Source organism: Panthera leo, chromosome C2 (genome assembly GCF_018350215.1).
Source record: "Panthera leo isolate Ple1 chromosome C2, P.leo_Ple1_pat1.1, whole genome shotgun sequence".
Lineage (NCBI taxonomy): Eukaryota > Metazoa > Chordata > Mammalia > Carnivora > Felidae > Panthera > Panthera leo.
Window position 1 is genome coordinate 141,470,033 of NC_056687.1, and position 20,668 is coordinate 141,490,700.

At 42.1% G+C, this 20,668-nt stretch overlaps 1 protein-coding gene across 5 annotated transcripts in view; it reads left to right on the forward strand.

Moving 5' to 3' along the window:
- The window catches only part of RARB (retinoic acid receptor beta), a 402,464-nt gene that overhangs the window by 211,397 nt on the left and 170,399 nt on the right, over positions 1–20,668 (forward strand). Inside the window, exon 1 of one of the 5 annotated variants that reach the window (XM_042903068.1) lies at positions 18,432–18,520. The exons of 2 other annotated variants lie outside the window; for them this stretch is intronic. Coding sequence is in view for 2 of the 3 variants with exons in the window: in XM_042903069.1 (XP_042759003.1) it covers positions 19,202–19,358 (157 nt within the window). In the remaining variant the exon portion in view is untranslated. 2 more of the 5 variants (XM_042903069.1, XM_042903066.1) reach the window with 2 other exon arrangements.

Here is a 20,668-nt window from a genome sequence, read left to right on the forward strand (position 1 = left end):
GTAATCTCCCCTCAGTGCACAAGGTTAGTGCATCTTGGAATTTCCCGTAACTATTAAAACCATACAAAGAAACAGTCTGTGTGTCTGTGTAAGAAAGAATTTGTTTCTAGGTTCAGGTTATTTACTTTTGTAAATTACCTACGTTCTGAAGTTGTGTGCAGTGTAGGTAGCTCTTCGTTGCACAGAACAGCTGACCTTCTAGCAGCAGCCAACAAATGCCATCCGTACCCCTGGTCATAAAGTCAAAAATATCTCCCAAAGACTCACAAAGCAGCCTCGGAATAGTACTGCCTTGGTTGAGAACCAGTGCTCTTAATCAAGGCCAAAGAATTGCTCTTGAGGGCCCCGTCGGTACCCCTCTGTTTTGATGGGTTGACATCAAAAAGGAGAATTGACCGCCTGAAAGGACGGTGAACGCTAGGTATCCAGAGAGGACGTCCCAAGCTACCCACACTCTCAGCAAGTTGAACAGATGCAGAGATAACTGGGAGAAATAACGGGGGGGTCTGAAGAGGAGGGACACTATAGAAAAGACTCCTGTCTAGGAGGGGCAGTGCAGCAGGAGCCCAGGAATTAGGAGGCTGGATGAGGAAGAGGGTGGGAGCAGCTGACTTTGGGAAAATGGGAAACTCCAAATGGAAGATCCAGTCCAGCTTTAAAAATTGTGTGTTATCTAGGAATTGTGGTGGCATAAGAAATAGTCATTATGGGGCATTACAGAGCTGGGGACTCCTTGGAAATGACTCTGTAAATTATCTGATGGCTCTTGTCTTCTATTCATACCTTGTGCTCAAGGTACATCTTAGTGGAGAATGGATAGCAGACAGTTACCTAAAGGAAAATTAGTATTTGCTTTTTCTTTTGTCCTTTATGCCTCATTCCCTTTTTTCTCCTGCATTTAATTTCTTAGATATTCAATTAAAAGATAAAAATTATGTGCTGATATATTGAGGCTTGGTATTTCTTCAGTAGGTGTTGCTAATTAACCAAGGGACCTAGTTATATAGATGCTGACGTAAGGTTTCATCAAAATGCTCTTTGCACTCTAGAGTTAAATATTCAAAGCTAGTTCTGTAGTGACTCCTAGGCTTCCCATCTCCTCTTGTCCCAGTGTTTGATCTGCTTATGGTACAAACTCTTTACCTTCTCAAGATTGTTGACTAGAGTAATTGTTCTCAAACTTCTTCAATACAAGGACCAATTAATTAATTGAATTTACTGAATTAATTGAATTATTTAAAAATTCTGTGAGTCGTGTCCCATCCACTATTTTTTTTTTCAACGGTTTTTTTTTTTGTTTTTTTGTTTTTTTGTTTTTTTTGGGGGGGACAGAGAGAGACAGAGCATGAACGGGGGAGGGGCAGAGAGAGAGGGAGACACAGAATCGGAAACGGGCTCCAGGCTCCGAGCCATCAGCCCAGAGCCTGACGCGGGGCTCGAACTCACAGACCGTGAGATCGTGACCTGGCTGAAGTCGGACGCTTAGCCGACTGTGCCACCCAGGCACCCCTTTTTTTTTTTTTTTTCAACGTTTTGATTTTTTTTGTTTTTTTTTGTTTTTGTTTTTTTTTCCATCCACTGTTTTTTAAGTAAACCCTTTCATTGCAATATATGTAGACATGCATAAATCATAAGTACCCAGGATGGTGGATTTTTTTTTATGACTGAACATACACATTTTTTAAAATTTTTTTAATGTTTATTTCTGAGACAGAGACAGAGCATGAGTGGGGGAGGGGCAGAGAGAGAGGAAGACACAAAATAGAATCTGAAGCAGGCTCCGGGCTCTGAGCTGTTAGCACAGAGCCCGACGCGGGGCTCGAACTCACAAACCATGAGATCATGACCTGAGCCGAAGTCGGTCGCTCAACCACCCTGAGCCACCCAGGCGCCCTGAATGTACACATTTAACCAGCACCCAGATCAAGAAACAGAATATGACCAGCACACCAAAAGCCACTTTGTACCTTCCTTTATGCACCAATCCTGACACCAGAGTGACAGGTGTCTTAACTTCTAATAGCATAGATTAATAAGGCCTATTTTTGATCTTTATATAAATAGAATCACTGAGTTGTACTTTTTCTGTTTGGACTTTTCTCACTTGATATTATGTTGTAGCATTTATCTACACTTAAATATAGTGAAGTTCATTCATTCTCATGGCTGGAGAGAATTCTATTGCCTGAATACCTCATATTTTATTTATTCATTCTACCATTGATGTATACTTCTACTACCATTGATGTAGTTTTCTGTTTGGGGCTATGATAATTAGTGCTGCTTTGACCATTTTTTTGGTACATGTCTTTTTACGTAAACATACATAATACGTTTCTGCTGGGTATATACATAGGAATGGAATAACCGCATCCTAGAGTTCAAAGAATGTCAGATTTCAGTAGATACCAACAAATGGCTTTCCAAAAGGGTTATGCAAATGTCCATTCCCATTGGCGGTGTATGAAAATCCAGCTTTCTGCATATCTTTGCATACCCTGGGTATCATTGCTTATTTGTTTTAATTTTAGCCATGATGATGTAGTGCTATTTCATTGTGGTCTTAAATTTTGTTTCCCAGAAGACCAATGAATACCTTTGCAGCCATGGCTGGTTGGTATTCAGCTGTACCTCACTCGGATGGATGGGCCAACATTATCATAATACAGATTAATGTCTGTACTGTAGTGGTTGTTAAATATTTTGTTAAATATTGTTTTCTATGACAGCTTTATTGAGGTATGAACGACATTAAACTGCGTATCTTTAAAGTGTAAAATTTGGTAAATTTTGAGATAGATACATACCTGTGAAACCATCACCGTAATCAAAATAATGAACATATACAACAAAGGAAACCATAAACAAAATAAAAAGGCAATGTACCAAGTGGGAGAAAATATTTGCAAATCATGTATCCAATAAGTGGTTAATATTCAAAACAAATAAAGAACTCCTACACCTCAACAGCAAAAAATAAATAAACAATTCAATTTAGAAATGGAGAGAAGAAATGAATAGAGCTTTTTCCAAAGAAGAAATACAGATGCCCAATGGATTCATGAAAAGGTGCTCAACATCAATAATCATCAAGGAAATGAAAATCAAAACCACAATGAGGTATCCCCTCATGCCTGTTAGAATGGCTATTATAATTTTTTTTTCTTTTTTAAATGTCCATTTATTTATTATTTTGAGAGAGAGCATGAGCAGGGGAGGGGCAGAGACAGGGAAAAAGAGAATCCCAAGCAGGCTTCACGCTCACCACGGAGCCTTATGTGGGGCTCGATCTCATGATCTTGAGATCATGGCTTATGCCCATAAATCAAAAATCGAACCCTTAACCAACTGAGCCACCCAGTCGCCCCATGAATGGCTATTATAAAACAGACAAGAGATAACTGTTGGAAAAAATGTGGATAAAGGGAACACTTGTGCACTATTGGTGGGAATATAAATTAGTGCAGCCATCATGGAAAAAAATAGGAAGTTTCCTCAAAACATTACAAACATAACTACCATACAATCCAGCAATTCTACTTGTGGGTATTTATCCAAAGGGAAATAAAAACACTAACTTGAGAAAAAAAAAATAACTTGAAAAGATACCTGCACCCCCCATGTTCATTGCAGCATTATTTCAGTAGCCAAGGCATGGAAGAAATGAAGTGTCCATCCATGGAAGAATGTAGAAAGAAGTTGTGGTATGCATGCGCAATGGAGTATTGCTCAGTCATTAAAAAATAAAGAAGGAAATCTTGCCATTTGGGACAATATGGGTAGACCTTGAGGGCATTCTGCTAAGTGACAAATACCATATGGTCACATTTATGCGTGAAGTCTAAAAACAAACACTGAGCTCATAGATACAGAGAACAGATTGGTAGTTGCTAGAGGCAGGGAGGGGGTGGTGGGTAGGAGAAATAGGAGGTCATCAAAAGTAGATACTTCCAGTTGTAAAGTCCTAGATATGTAACATACATCCTGGTGACTATAGTTAATAATATTTTATTTTATGTTTGAAAGTTGCTTGGAGAATAGATCTTAAAAGTTCTCATCGCAAGACAAAAAATTGTAACTATGTGTGATGATGAATCTTAACTAGACTTACCGTAGTGTTCATTTCCCAATGTATACGTGAACTGTATCATTACGTCGTATACCTGAAACTGATGTCGTATGTCAATTATATTTCAGTTTTTAAACATAATGAACATATCACCACCACCCCTAGAAGTTTCCCCATATGCTTTTATAATCTTGTCCTTCTGCACCTCTCTGTTTTCCCAAACCCTGTCTCTAGGTGACCAATGATCTGCTTTCTGCCACCATATATTAGTTTGGATTTTCTAGAATTTCCTTATATAAATGGAACCATGTGCTAACTATATTTTGTGTCTGTCTTCTTTCACTCAGCGTAATTATTATGAAATTCATTCTGGGCTATAGCATGTATCAGTAGTTCATTCCTTTTTATTGCCAAGAGTTTTCCATTATATGGATACACCACAGTTGGTTAATTCACCTGATCGACAGTTGGGTTTCCAGTTTGGGGCAAGAAAAAACGGTTGTATGATTTTACATTTCTAATACTGGATGAGAGTTTTCAGTTTCCCTACATCCACAGCAACATTTGATTTGGGGACATTTTCATTTTAGTGATTACAATCGATGTGTTGTGGTAGCTCATTGCGATTTTAATTTGAATTTCACTAATAACTAATAATATTGATGTTTTTTCACGTGTTCATTTGCCATCCATATTTTTGATGACATTTATTTTTTTAATTTGATTTAGATTTTAGTTAATGTAACATGTAATATTGGTTTCAGGAGTAGAATGCAGTGATTCATCACCTACATACAGCACCCAGTGCTCATAACAAGTGCCCTCCTTAATACCCATCACCCATCTTGCCCATCTCCCACTCACCTCCCTCCGTCAACCCATAGCGTGTTCTCTATCGTTAAGAGTCTCTCGTGGTTAGTTGCCATCTCTTCAGTTCCCCTCCATCTTCCCATATGTTCATCTGTTTTGTTTCTTAAATTCCACATGAGTGAAATCGTATGGTATTGGTCTTTCTCTGATTGACTTATTTCACTTAGCATAATACATTCTAACTCTGTCCACATCGTTGCAAATGGCACGATTTCATTCTTTTTGTTGGTTCAGTAATATTCCTGTGTGTGTGTGTGTGTGTGTGTGTGTGTGTGTGTGTATGTGTGTACATTCTACATCTTCTTTATCCAGTCATCAGTCTATGGACATTTGTGCTCTCTCCATAGTTTGGCTATTGTTGATATTGCTGCTAGAAACATTGGGGTGCATGTACCCCTTCGAGTCCATATTTTTGTATTTTTTGGCTAAGTACCTAAGTGAAATTGCTGGATCAGAAGGTAGTCCCATTTTTAGTTTTTTGAGGAACCTCCATTCTGTTCTCCAGAGTGGCAGCACCGGTTTGTATTCCTACCAATGGTGCAAGAGGGTGCCCCTTTCTCCACATCTTCAGAGACACCTATTATTTCTTATGTTGTTAATTTTGGCCATTCTGACAGGTGTGATGCGGTATCTTTGATGACATTTCTATTCGACTTGCTCACTCGCTTGGGGTTGAGGGTAAGGGCTTTACTTTTCTAGTTTTGAATTTGAGTTTCTTTATTCTGGGTATAAGTTCATTATCTCATATATGTATTGCATAGTTTCCTTCTAATTTTTGGCTTATCTTCTCATAACTCAGAGTCTTTCAAAGAATAGAAGTTTTTGTTTTGGTTTGATTTTTTAAGTAGGCTGCATGCCCAGCATGGGGCTGGGACACATGACCCCAGGATCAAGAGTCACATGTTCCACCGACTGAACCAGCCAGGTGCTCCTCAAAAAAATAGAAGTTCTTAATTGTGGTGAGATCCACATTGTTAAGCTGGTTTATTAGCTCATACTTTGGTTGCCATTTCTAAGAAATCTACGCCCACCCCAAGGTCATAAGACTTTCTCCTATTTTTTTCTTCTCAAAGTTTATACCTTCGTGTTTTACATTTAGGCCCATGATCTTTGTTGAGCTAATTTTTGTATATAGTGTGAGCTATGGATCAAACCATACTGTTTTCTTGGTTTTGTGGGGGTTTTTGTTGTTGTTGTTTTTGTGTGTTTTTTGTGGGGTTTTTTTGTGGCTTTTTTTTTGCAATGTATGTCTAAGGTGCTTGCTCTGTTTTTTGACAAGACTATTTTTTTTTCCTTCTGATCTTTATATAGGTTGAACTTCTTCATCAGTGAATTAAAGCACAAGGCTTATGCCATGGATTTTATTTTGCTATTGTTCATTTATTTATTTTGGCAAAGAGAGAGAGAGAGAGAGAAAGTGAGCAGAGGAGGTGCAGAGAGAGAAAGGGAAAGAGAATCCCAAGCAGGCTCTGCGCTGTGGTCTCCGTCTCATGAACCGTGAGATCATGACCTGAGCCGAAATGGAGAGTAGGACACTTAACAGACTGAGCCACCCAAGTGCCCCATAGATTGCAGTTTTTAAATTATATCATTTAATAATTAGTCCTAATTTTGTTTTGCATATAGCGGGGCCATTTTAATTGCGTTGAAACAATAGATCATAGTTGGCACCAATTTTAAATTTTTACCAAGTTGTACATGACACTAAACAGTGTGTGCCAAGAAGGGCGATGTGTTCAGTCATTCATTTATTCATTCGACAAACATTGGTTGGATTACTATGTGTCATGAAATGTTCTTCTTATTAGGGTTATTGCAGTGAAGTGGATAGAGTTCCTGCCATCAAGGAGATTATTTTCGATTATGGGAGATATACAAAGAATAAGTGTTTGCCAGGTAGTTCTAAAGGCTATAAATTGTAAAATGTAGGGTCAAGGGACAGAAAGTGATGGGCATGACCTAGGAGTCTTGTTTTTTAGGATCATCAGTGTCTCAATTAAGGCAACATATTCAAAAAGACCTAAAGAAAGGGATGGAATAAGTCATATTTATATCTAAACAAAATATTCCAGGCAGAGCAAAGACAAACTCAAAGACACCGAAGAGGTATATTTGGTATGTTTTCCAAATAGGCACACAGCGTTCTAAGGTATTTGAATTAAGAATTTCATCTTATTTCATTCTTTTAGTTTTTTTTTTAACATTTATTTATTTTTGAGACACAGAGACAGAGTGTGAGCAGGAGAGAGGCAGAGAGAGAGGGAGACACGGAATCCGAAGCAGGCTCCAGGCTCCGAGCTGTCAGCCCAGAGCCTGACGCGGGGCTTGAACCAGCGAACTGTGAGATCCTGACCTGAGCCGAAGTCAGTCGCTCAACCGACTGAGCCACCCAGGCGCCCCTGAATTAAACATTTTAGACCTTAGGGAAAGCATCAATACTATCCAGCTCTAGGATTGCCAGTAGATTTCATCTTCAAAGCCCCTTCAAATGATTGGTAGTAAATGCCGGTAGCTGTACTCAGCCAGTTTTTTTCTGTAAAGATCCATACCATAAGTATTTCCAGCATTGTGGCACATAATGTTTCACTCGACTCTGTTGTTTTCTAAAAGCAGCCATAGACAATACATAAGCAAATGCATGTGAGAGTTGCTGTGCTCTAATAAAACTTTATTTCACAACAGGAGGTAGGCTGGGCTGAGCGCTTGGGAGACTGCCATCCTCTGGGCTGGCATGGTGTTGAGCGGACTTGCCGGGATCTTTCCAAGGGAGGCACCTTAGCGAGTCTGTCATGGGCTTAAATGGAGCACCTGAGCCGTGTCCTGGCGGCCGTGAGTTGCAACAGGCTCCTCATGTTACTGATTAGACCCGACAAGTTCTCCCAAGCCGTTAGTGGAAAGTTAGATCTCTGGGCTGTCTGCTCAGTTTTATTACACTAGCCTGCCCTTACCCCCTTCAGATTCGCCACAAATTACTTTACGTATAGGACACCAGCAGAGTTCCGAAGGTTACCTCCCTCCCCAAGTGCAGCCCAGATGGCCAGAACCAGCCCAGGCCTGGATGGCAGTGTTTCCTGGGAAGCTGCTGGTAATGTCCAGGGTTAGAGATGAGGGCTTCTACAGAGCTTTCTCCCGTTGTGTCTGTGCCACAGAAATGCAAATGAAAACCTGCCATTTCTCTCTGGATCTGGAGCATGGAGGCCAGTGGAAACCAGCTATGTACCCCTGCTGCTGGCCAGTCCTCACAGTCGGAAGAGAGGAGCCTGGTCTAACTAAGGAAGAAAAACAGGTCTTTAACACAAGGCAAGGGGATGGGCAATTGTATAAGGGAATACCAAGATGATCCTTTTTCTTATTTTTTTTTTTAAGTTTATTTATTTATTTTGAGAAAGAGAGTGAGGGAGAAGCAGAGAGAGGGAGAGACAGAATCCCAGGCAGGCTCCACGCGCCGAGAGTAGAGCCTGAGGCGGGGCTCGAACACAGGACTGCTGAAATCAAGAGTCGGATGCTTAACTGACTGAGCCACCTAGGGGCCCTCCTTTTTCTTATTGAGCATTTTAAACACATCAAAAGGGGTTTGGTTAATTAGAATATAAACTAAACTTGATTTTAAAAGTCACCCAAAACTATGATAGCATAGATACGATGGAGGTTTCATTTTCTCTCATGTAATGGTCCCGAGATAAATAAGCTGGTAGGGTGGCTGTGTTCCGCATGGACATTCACATCCCAGGTTTCTTCCATCTTATGGCCTTGTCTTCTCCTGGGCTGGTATCCTCGTCTCTTTGGTCTCCACAGGCTCCCGTGGCATCCCAGTTGGCAGAGAAGGGATGAAATTGCAAGTGGGAGGCGGGACATTACTTTTTAAGGAAGTGATGTGGGACTAGGGCAAAGCACTTCTGATCATATTTTGTGGCTGACAGCGTGGTCACGTAGTAGCCGTACCTAGCTGCAAAGGACGCTGGGAAATGTGGCCCCAGTCTGGGTAGCCCTGTGCTCAGCTAATTAATAACCTATTGTGGATTTTTAGAGAGGATTATCCATTAGATGAGAGGTTGGAGTTAGCTGTTTTCCACAGAGTTTATAAGGGAGTTGAAAATATTTTTTGGTCTGTTTTCACCTCATGTGCGAATAGTGATGCCTGATGTCACACAATACTTCAGACACTGGTAATTATTTTTCTCAGACATTATTTCACTTAATCCTTTAACATTTGCTTCCTTTGAACTACACATTATCATTGGAAGCAGACAGTATCTTCATATACAAGAAGAATAAGGCTCAGGAAAATGATGAGATTACCCCAAGGCATACATCCGTCGAGGACAGAGCCAAGACTTTAGTCCAGGCTCAGAGCTCTGCCATTTGCAGCCCTCGCAATCTTTCTTAACACCTAATCCTCTGAAGGGTTTCCTGTTCTTTGGCGTTCGCCAAATGGAACATCCCAGGGTAGCAGAAGTCTGACACTTGAGTGTGCAGAGTAAGTACCTGAGGCCCTTGATTAGAATACAGATTACTTTCCCAGAACCTGAGAAATTTTCCTGAGGCAGCCCTAGGTATGGAGCCCTAGCACTGAAATGCTTTGGGAATCATTGCAGTGATCTTACATTTTATCATTGCATTTGCTTGAACACACAGAGGAGATACTTCATATTTCTGTCTGTCTGTTCCCTCGCTTGTCCTCCCGTGCTTATACGCGTTGCCTTAAATTTTGGAACTATTGCTTCTGAAAAATCTTTGCTAATCTGTTTTGAAGCACCTCTAACTCAAAACGAAAAAGCAAACAATGACAAAATGTCAAAACCCAATTATGGAAGCCACCATGGTATCCTTTCAAACAGAAGTTTTCAAAGTCCTTGGTTAAGGTAGATGTCCAGAAGGTGGCTTTATACCCTGCAGTTTAAAAGGACAGACAACATTATTTTTTCATCAAAAATATCGATATTGAGTTCATAGTGAGTGAGTGAGTGTGTGTGTGTGTGTGTGTATGTAAGGTACATATATACATATCATTGTTTCCCCGACAGAAATTTCACATAGATTTCTACTTGGCTCTATGTTACCCTCAATTCCCATTAAATCACATTGGGCTTTTTTATTTGCCTTTTTCTCTGTCAGACACCAGGATGAATTTAAACTCCAGTCCCTCTCCAATGGCCTCTCTGATGTATTTGCTACTTTTTACATTCCCTTTCCCTGTAGAATCTGATGGAAATTCCTTTTGAGCCTTTAGCTTTCCCTCAGAGTCAAAAACTTTTGTGTTGCTAATAGAACTCAGCTTCATTAGCATTTCAAATCCTGAGATGCTCTTAGAGATCAGTGTGTTAGATCTGAGGGGCTCCCCAGCCACAACCTGATTTATCAAACTTGTTTAACTAAAATCTCCAGTGGCCTGTGCCTTTGACCTTATTTCTGCCAGCACATCTCATCAGGAAATCCTTTTCAAGGAGTCTAGAGAAAGACACATGCATAGTCTTAGAAGCTTTACTTTTGTCCCTCTCTCTGCTCTATATATTGCCTGTTGAAAAGCCATGCTTCATTACTTTTGGTTGTTAGATCATGGGTAGATGGTGAGTAGATAGATAGATGGACAAGTAGATGGCGGATAACTAGAAAGGCAGATGGATTATTAGATGGGTAAATGGAGGGATGGGTGGGTAGGTGAAGTACATGAATGAATAAGAGGATGGGATGGATGGATGGATGCATGGAAGGAAGGAAGGGAGGGAGGAAGGAAGGAGGGAGGGAGGAAAAGGATGGAAGGAAGGAAGGAGGAAGGAAGGATGGAAGGAGGAAGGAAGGAAGGGAAAGGAAAGAAGGAAGGAGGGAGGGAGGAAGGAAGGGTAGTTAATATTCAAGTCTTCCATCTTGTACAATTCTTGCCATTTAATTAACTATAATTGGCCTTGGTGTTCTTGAGACTGAATGCCATTTCTGCAGAAAACAGCAAGTCATGTATGTGTCCTGCATCCCACAGGAGAGAGAGGGGTGGGGCTTGTAGAATAATCCATTGCCATTCTGACTCAGTGTCTTATTTGTAAAAGAAACCATTCTCTTAAACAAATATTTAAAAATGCTTCAATGCAGTGCTGTTTAACCAGACATACACAGCAAAATCTCTTGGGGAACTTGCCCTAACTGCATATGCCTGCACCCCAGACCCTGAAATGTGCATCCTGATTGAAAATTAACTGCCCTGACAGAATAGTCTCTGTGCCTGGTAGCAGTAGCAATTGAGCTATGGGGTCCTGACTTGATTTTCTTCTTGCAGACATTCCACTAACACTTTGAAAGAGCTTACTATATCTCAGGCAATGTTGCAAGTGCTTTTTACTTGTATTACCTCATTTAATCTTTACCACAACCTTTTAATATGTTTACCATTAATATCTCCGTTTCATAGGTGAGGGAATTAAGGCGCGTAGAAGTTAGGTAACTTGCCAAGGGTCACACAGCTAGGAAGAGGCAAAGCTTGGGTTCTAATACAGTCGCTGTCCAGACTCTATGGCCCCATTCACCATGCACCCCTCTGAACACTAAACTGACCTTTCAGTCCGGTAGAATGTTCTGTGATGGTGACAATGTTCTATATCTGTGCTGTCCCAGGAACACGGGAGCCACATGAAGCTTTTGAGCCCTTGAAATGTGGCTAGTGTGACTGAGAAACGAAGTTTTTAGTTGTCCTGTATTTTAATTAATTTGAACAGCACAGTTTAAGAGCCAACTAATAGCCTCTCTTCATACATACGATTTCAAAAAAATGAAGTGCTGAAGTGGGTATTAAGGTAGGCATTTCAGTTATAGACATTCTCCTTTATTAATAATATTAACGTGAAATAATTACAAAGCAGCCTTAGAAACCTTTGTGCTTCTTTCCGTCATTGAAAAGAGTCTCGCTGCTCTATTAAGCCCTCTGCCAAGTAGGTGGCACATCTCCTCTTAGCTCATTGGAAGATATAACGAGATGAGACAGAAAAAAATAATTCAGGCAGAATAATACAGGGACATCATGGGCAAGTTGTAGCATGGTGGTGCCATTGGCATTTATTCTTAGAAGTCATTGTTATATTTTCCATCTCCTCAGTACTGCCCTCATATGTTAGGGGGACGAGGGCTTCATGGAAATAATGGACTTTAAAGCAGGGTTTGGTGGTGGAGGAAAGATACTACAGGGGCATCTGGGCTCATGTGAAGGAGAGACGTGATCCTGCACCCCCTTCTTAAGGAAGTGAAACGAGTGAAGTAGGAAAGTGGCAGATTTTGAGCCAAGAGAGAAGAAGAGGGGATTCTGGATGAAACAATCTAATGAAGCAAAAGGGCCATATCGTTCTTCATGTGATACACAAGTTGAAACTGGGTAAAGCTTTAAAGGAGAGGAGAAATTAAAGTATTAACAAAACACAGAAGTACAGAGCTGTGAGGTTTTTTTATGTTTATTCATTTTTGAGAGAGAGAGAGAGAAATGTAGCATGAGTGGGGGAGGGGCAGAGAGCGAGAGACAGAGACAGAGACCGAGACAAAATCTGAAACAGGCTCTAGGCTCCAGCTGACAGCACAGAGCCCGACGTGGGGCTTGAACCCACTAACCGTGAGCTCATGACCTGAGCCAAAGTCTGATGCTCAACCGACTGAGCCACCCAGGCTCCCAGAGCTGAGTTTTAAACAGATAGAGGCAAGGCAATATATAATTTGGTGAAATCGTTAAAAAAAAAAAAAAAAAGTTACAACCCAGGTAGACAAACTATAGACCAAGAGACAATCCCAGTCCACTGCTGGTTTTTGTAAATAAAGTTTTATTGAACACACCCATGCCCGTTTACATTTATATATGGCTCCTTCATACTATAAAAGCAGAATTGAGCAGTTGCAACACAAACTATATAGCCTACAAAGCCCAAAATATTTCCTATGACCCTAAACAGAAAAAGTTTTACTGCCTCCTATTTTATAACAAAAGGGGAATATATATTAGCACAACCTTTTGGAGTGCAATTTTGTGTAGTCACTGCATTTTAACACGCCCATCATCTTTGACTTGGCAATATTACTGCTAGAATTTTCTCCAGCTCGTGTTTTGAGACACACACCCACAGGGCTTCTTAAACACTGAAGAACTGGAAACAAGGTAAATAGCCAGTGTACTGGCTAAATGAATTACAGTGCATTAATGTAAAGAGATCCTATTTAGGTTTTGGGGTTTGGTTTTTTAGTGGGAGTTCTACCTACACTGTTTACTTGAAGGGATCTCGAGAAATATTGCCAAAAAGAAAAATGTTACAAACAGTATGTATTATTTGTATAAAAGCAACATACGACCCTCACAAAAGATACACAGATAGATGCCCAGCAACTTTTCATTTTGTATCTTCTAGACTAGACTGTGAGTTTTTATGATTTTTAAAATTTTTTATTTTAATTCCAGTGTAGTTAACATACAGCGTTGTATTAGTTTCATGTGTACAATATAGTGATTCAACTAGTCTATATATTACTCAGTGCTCATCGTGGTCAGTATACCCTTAATCCCCAGACCCTATTTCAGCCATCCCCCACCCACCTCTCCTCTGGTAACCATCTGTTTGTTCTCTATAGTTAAGAGTCTGTTTTTTGGGCTTGTCTCTTGTTTTCTTTATTCCCTTTGTTCATTTGGTTTGTTTCTTAAATTCCACATATGAGTGGAATCATATGGTATTTGTCTTTCTCTGAGTGCCTTATTCCATACAGCATCTCTATCAAGTCGATATTCTCTAGATCCATTCATATTGTTGCAGAGTGTGTATTACTTAAAAAAAAAAAAAAAAAATCCGAATTAGGAAAGTGGAAAAGTAGGGGCACCTGGGTGACTCTGTTAAGCGTCTGACTTCTGCTCAGGTCATGATCTCACGGTTCGTGGGTTCAAGCCCCACATCGGGCTCTGTGCTGTAGTGCAGAGCCTGCTTCGGATTCTGTGATTCCCTGTCTCTCTGCCCCTCCCCTGCTCACATACCCTCCCTCTCCTTCTTTCCAAAATAAACATTAAAAAAAAAAAAAGAGGAAAAATCCTGAAAAAAAAAAGTAGAAGAATGAACAAGAGGGGAAAACCAAAGATAGGTCTTCCCCAAACTGAGGGATTCGATATTGAGGCATTCAGGAAGGCAAGTATTTAAGTTTCAAGTTGGGACCGAGGGAAACTGTTGGACTTGAAGAGATGTCTTTATGAGTCATGCACAGCAAAAGCAGAGACGTGCTAAAGAAACAAATCAAGAGTGGAAAGAGAGAAGCGTGCACCATTGTCCTGGGTAATGGTGTTCATAAGTACCCAGGTGGAAAGGCTTTATTGAGGAAACTGGAAAAAACAAGAAGCTGCAGAGAAAGGAACCAAATGAAAGAAGGACGCGGTGGCCAACACTCAAGATGGAGAAACATTTTTGAGGAAGAACAGATGTTCCTCGGGGTTCTGAGAAGACCCAGTCTCTACACAGATGCGGAGAGCCGCTCTGCACGTTCACGTTTGCAAAGTGCCTTAAGGTCTCCTGGTAGAAGATCCATGGCCATCGACAGCCCTGGAACATTAGCAGGTGTTCAGATGGGAGGGCCAGAAGCAGTTTCCATGCGTCGATTAGTGTCAGGACTTCTCCCAGCCACCAACACAGCAGGCAGCTCTGCCCGGTGGCGCAGAAGTCCTGGGAACAGCCTGAGCGCTTGCCTTGTGCTGGCGGCACATCCCTGCCTTGGCTTCCCAGCCGAAACACACACATGGCCCGGGGCCAGCTATCTATTTTTCTGGCAAAATTGTGGCAAGAGGCGTTGATGGGAGATTAATGCTTTAAAAAACCCCACAAATATATAAAAATAAAGCAAGCAAACAGAAAAACATGGAAGAGGCAGGTGTGTGTGTCTTTTAAAATGATCTATGTCTACCTCCCCCCACCCCACCCCCGTGTGTGCCTGCACTTTGCATGACTTGTGCCTGGGGTGGAGATGTCTGTGCCTGTGAGAATCTTTTTATTTAGACATCACAAGGCATTTGACCAGTTTTGAACACGGCCGGCTTCACTCCTGGTACACAGACATGCCGGCTCTGTCTTCACGAAACTCTCCCGTTCAAACACGTTTGCAGAGCATGATTCATGGTGTTTCCTTCTGGATTGTCCAGTGGGTAATTGCTATACGAAAACCAGAGAAACAGATGTAGACCCTGAACCTTGGCTATAAATTTTTGTTTTATGATTATGGGTTTCAAATGTGCTGTGTCACACTGACAAATATACAGTTACTCTGAAACAAAATGGATTTTGGTCCCAAAACTTTGGCTTTTTGTGTGGGTGGTTGGACATACTTTTATTAGAGTTTTCTTTTATCGTTGATGAAACACAAAATGGAGGAGATGACTCATATCAGAATGTTACTTTATGCCGTACCAAGAGAATATTTGGGAAAGGTTTCTTCTGTTTGATTAATGTTTAAAATAGGCGTCAATTATTTAAACCTCATTACCAACAAATTAACTAGGCCATTTTTTACCTTCTCCCTAGTCATTAGTCTTTATGGTACGTGAATATGTGTTTAAAGACGTGTGGCTTATTTGTAAATCTTTCCTAAATTTTACTTAAGATAAAGAATTTAGAGGAAGACAGGTTTTCAAGAAATGTGAGAATTAGATTCCCTGATGAAGAAATGATAAGAAACATGTAGCTAAATTTGGGGTCTGCTTTATAAATTAATACTTGGATTAAATAATAGCTCTAATAGTTGCTATCAGCATAATTAATTCATGATGAGAAATGATGAATAGACGAGTAAGTGCTGTTGCACTATAAGAAACCCATAATATTCTATTCACACAGATTGAAATAAAAGATCAGTATTCAAAAGCCCAAGTTTCTTCCTCTACTAGTGAAGAGAACCCCAAGGTGATGAGAAGTTTAAAATTTTCTGGTGCGGAGAAAGAAAACAGCAAATCTAGCGCCATCCCTCCCCACCCCACCCCCACCCCCTGCCCGCTTTGTTATTGTTTCTTGTGCCATGACATAGTATTGAGGGTAGAAATTTGGGAACAGTCATGTCCCTTCCTAGATGAGGCTGAAACGAGCTGAAGGAATGAGACTAAGCGGAATTGGGGAGACGCCCTCCCCAGCTTCAGCTTGCGATCGGAGCACCCTACCCTTTGGAACGATGATTGAACAAGGGGGGGGGGGGGGTGCGGTGGCGTCCCCTGGGTAAAAGAAACCTGAATACACGCAGCTGGCAGTGGGGCCACGCTTCTCCTCTCTTAGTTCTTCCTGATGTACTTTAAATGTAGCCGCTTCTTTCTCTCTGCTCATATACCTTTTCACCCACCTCCATTATCGCCTGTGAGTCCACATAGGAGTTTCCAAGGAACGCCGGAGGGCCGGAAGTAAGCACGGGGAGCTGTAAGTCCACGCACGCAGAGATTGGCACATAATGTGGTACTTTGTGTATCTTTACAACCATCTTAACGACAGCGTGTTAAATGTTTTGTTCATTCCTCTGTATTCCTTGCTTAAGGTGTGTGTTTTCTTTGTAGTTAAAGGGTTCCTTACAAACCTCCGTTATTAAATGACGGTCCTTTGAAAAAGAGAGAATTAACAAACACAGTTCAGCAAAAGCAAGCCCCGCTATCGTCCTGGACTTTTCAATGGCAAGAGCTGAGCTTGCTGGGCTGAAAATTGTTTTAATGTACCTTCATAAAAGGATCTTTGACTTGGTAAGTGTGTGTGACGCATACTTTTCATGTTACACCACGAGTGCCACTTAGCAACTCCTGGAGACAGAGCAGCCTTTCAGCATGGGGCGAGGTGCCCCCTGACAGGCTTCTAAAAGGCCTGGATGCCAATGCACATTCCAGCACTATCCACAGAAAGGAGCCCAGGGCGGCTCTCTTCCCTGCTGGGGGCAGGAAACCTTCCCTCCTGCCTACCCACTTACCTGCCCTGTTCTGTAGAATTACAAGTAAATATCAGAGTGGTAGTGGAGGAGGTAGGGTGTTTTCATTACTCCACAGAGTTTCCTTTCTCAGATGTGCATTGCATCCTTTTAAACAAGTTGTGCAAAACGGCTACAATGTGGATTGGCTCTCCCTTTGAAAGCTAGCTGCCTGGGTTTATTTGTAAATACTGCATCTGTCCTTCTGCGTCTTTTTTTTTTTTTTTTTTTTTAAGCATTTATTTTTTGAGAGGCAGAGAGAGACAGAATGAGCAGGAAAAGGATACAGAGAGAGGGAGACACAGAATCTGAAGCAGGCTCCAGGCTTTGAGCTGTCAGCACAGAGCCCGATGCGGGGCTCGAACTCACGAACAGCGAGATCATGACCTGATCCGAAGTCAGGCACTTAACTGACTGAGCCACCCAAGTGCCCCTGTCCTTCTGCATCCTTTAAGACTGGCTGAAAAGCCTCTCCTCCCTCGCGGTTGGGTCAATATGGCCAGTATAAAAAAGAATCTCTTTCTCTTCAAATTATTCTAATAAATAACCAAGATTGAGCAGGGGACTAGCATTGGGGAAATTTGGCCCATGGAAATATAAAACCTTCACGCTTAACCAGTTTTCAAAATATGTGTTTAATTATGTGGTGGTTGGGTATGCGTGTGTGTGTATGTGCATGAAATGACAGAGGTCACCAACATGCTATTCGGGGTCCAAGGCTGTGGGAACAGCAAAGTAATTTCCACATTGGACTAGGATTGCAGGGAGTAAGGTTCTAGTCATGGCTCTGAGTTTTGTGGCCTCTGATAGGTCTCAGCCTCCCCTCCTGGGCTTCTGTTTCCCCAGGTGAAAAGTGAAAGGATGAAATAAATCAGTGAGTACTTGTTTCCGGATACAGTGTCCTACAGTACTTTTTGGGGGGAGGTGGGGGGGGGGGCTCACAGCAGCCCTGTATCCCCAGGTTACAGATGAGAAAACTGAGGCTCAGATCAAATACTTGTCTCAGATCACACAGCTGGTTTAAAGGTCGAACTGAAAGTGGCACCGATTTCAGTTGGAGCCCCACATCCACTCCAGACCACTGTGTCTTCTCAGATCCTGAAATCCTGTATATACATGTGATTCCATGTGTGAGTGTTTGGAGCAGGAGTAAACCAATTCTTGACTGCTGCATATAGACTGGAGAGAATTTTTTTTTTTTAAGTAAATGAATCCAGAAAGCTGGATTATTACTCCAGAGCAAATGCAATCCCTCCGCCCAGGGCTTTGCAAGAGGGATAAAGAGGGGGTATTTAAAAAAAAAAAAAAAAAGAATCAAATGGAAAGTTTCTCAACCCAAGGCTTCCCCGAGGAGTGGCTCTCCTCTCTGCTCTACAGTTGAGGGCTTGCATGTGCTTTTTCGGGAGTGGAAAAACACATAAGTTACGAGGAATGTAACAGCCAGGCGGGCGCTCGGAGGAATTTAAAGGGTGGAGGGTGGGCTGGGGGCGCGGGGGTGGGCAGGCGGCGAGCGGGCGAGGGGGACACGCGCTTCCAAGCTAAGCCCGCGGCGGATAAAAAGGCGGAAAGGGAGAGAAGTTGGCGCTCAACGTGAGCCCCGAGCGGTGTCCCGGCTCCTCCCCTGCCCGTTTTAAAAGCACTTCTTGCATTGTTGTTCAGGTGAGAAATGGGAAAGAAAGAGGCGGCTTGCGCGCTCGCCCGCTGCCTCTCTGGCTGTCTGCTTTTGCAGGGCTGCTGGGAGTTTTTAAGCTCTGTGAGAATCCTGGGAGTTGGTGATGTCAGACTCGTTGGGTCATTTGAAGGTTAGCAGCCCGGGAAGGGTTCACCGAAAGTTCACTCGCATATATTAGGCAATTCAATCTTTCATTCTGTGTGACAGAAGTAGTAGGAAGTGAGCTGTTCAGAGGCAGGAGGGTCTATTCTTTGCCAAAGGGGGGACCAGAATTCCCCCATGCGAGCTGTTTGAGGACTGGGATGCCGAGGACGCGAGCGAGCCGGGCAGGGTTTGTCTGGGCACCGTCGGGGTAGGATCCGGACCGCATTCGGAAGGCTTTTTGCAGGCATTTGCTTGGAAGGAGAACTTGGGATCTTTCTGGGAACCCCCGCCCCGGCTGGATTGGCCGAGCAAGCCTGGAAAATGGTAAATGATCATTTGGATCAATTACAGGCTTTTAGCTGGCTTGTCTGTCATAATTCATGATTCGGGGCTGGGAAAAAGACCAACAGCCTACGTGCCAAAAAAGGGGCAGAGTTTGATGGAGTTGGGTGGACTTTTCTATGCCATTTGCCTCCACACCTAGAGGATAAGCACTTTTGCAGACATTCGGTGCAGGGGAGATCATGTTTGACTGTATGGATGTTCTGTCAGTGAGTCCTGGGCAAATCCTGGATTTCTACACTGCGAGTCCGTCTTCCTGCATGCTCCAGGAGAAAGCTCTCAAAGCATGCTTCAGTGGATTGACCCAAACCGAATGGCAGCATCGGCACACTGCTCAATGTAGGTTTATTTTTTCCCTTCTTCTACCAAGAAAAAAAAAATGAATTGTCTCTCTTGCATGCAATAAAGACATTGGAAACAAACTGCATTGGTAGCAAGACAAAGGATTTAATGATTTAATGCTGAAAGGGTGTGATATGCTGGCGTGCATATTGATTCCCTCTTGCTGAAAATTTCCTGTTAGATGTTTTCTTCCCAAACAGCCCCTCCCGACCCCCGCTCCTCTCCTTACCAACCTTACAGTCTCTTGAAAACAGTTTTAAAAAGATGCATGGAGTGGGGGGGGGGGGGAGTGGGGGGTGGGAGGGGGGAAGTAGAGTGTGACCACAGGACTTTGAAACATTCTTCAAGTAAGGCAATTTGACACATTGTGCAGTTTTTACTAAGATGTATGCAGAGGGGAATTTAACTTTGCTGTTCTTTGGATTAGCTGCTAGTTGTATATATCCCCCCCTTGTGTGTTTGAGCAGTCCAAAGTAATTAAAATATGACATCGTCCTTGCAAGGAATTTAGCCTAATTAGGGTGGCTCCTGCTCTTGCAGTTCATAAACCACCCGTTAAAGCTGCTGCTTCCAATGTTTTCCTTGCTAAGGAAAGGCAATATTTCTTAGCATTGACCCTGCTGCCACCTTTCCGAGTCACTTTGTTGCTCTAAGAAGTTGCTGTTTTGCTAGAAAACTACTGGCAATGAACACCCCTTGGGCTGAGCCATCCATTATTTCCATATCTTGCAATTCAGCCCAGAACCTGGACATCATTTAAAGGGAAGGAAATCTAAGTGGAGTAGCCCAGTTTTTAAAAAAAATATTGACTATTTGGTTATCTGATCCTGACACGATGCCGAGGCACGCATCTGGTCAACAGTAGTGTGGCTGCAGGCTTGAGAAATGACCAGAAGTCCCAGAAAATCCCACGTTCGGGTGGCTGTGGTGGGAGCCTGCAGGATGCATCGCCCCCCTGACAGTGATTTAGATAAATGGCTCAGCTATCTATCAAAATGTTTTTAGTACTTTATTTGACAATTCATTGGCGCATTAGCCTGAAAATGACATTTTAAATCTTTGTTTTCAAAGAGGTCAAAGTTTAACTGGAAGAAATTGAGTTTTCCTAATAACATGGTGGCTTATGTAAAGAGGGAGAAGAAAAGGGAGAGAGCGGGGACAGTGACCAGATTTAAATTGCTCTCTGTGAAACTTTTTCTTAGCAATAAAGACTTGCTACTTGGGCCAGGAAATCAACAGGTTTGTAGCTGAAAAATCAATAACCATTTGATGCCAACCGATTGGCTGTCTGACTTAATATTTGTTAG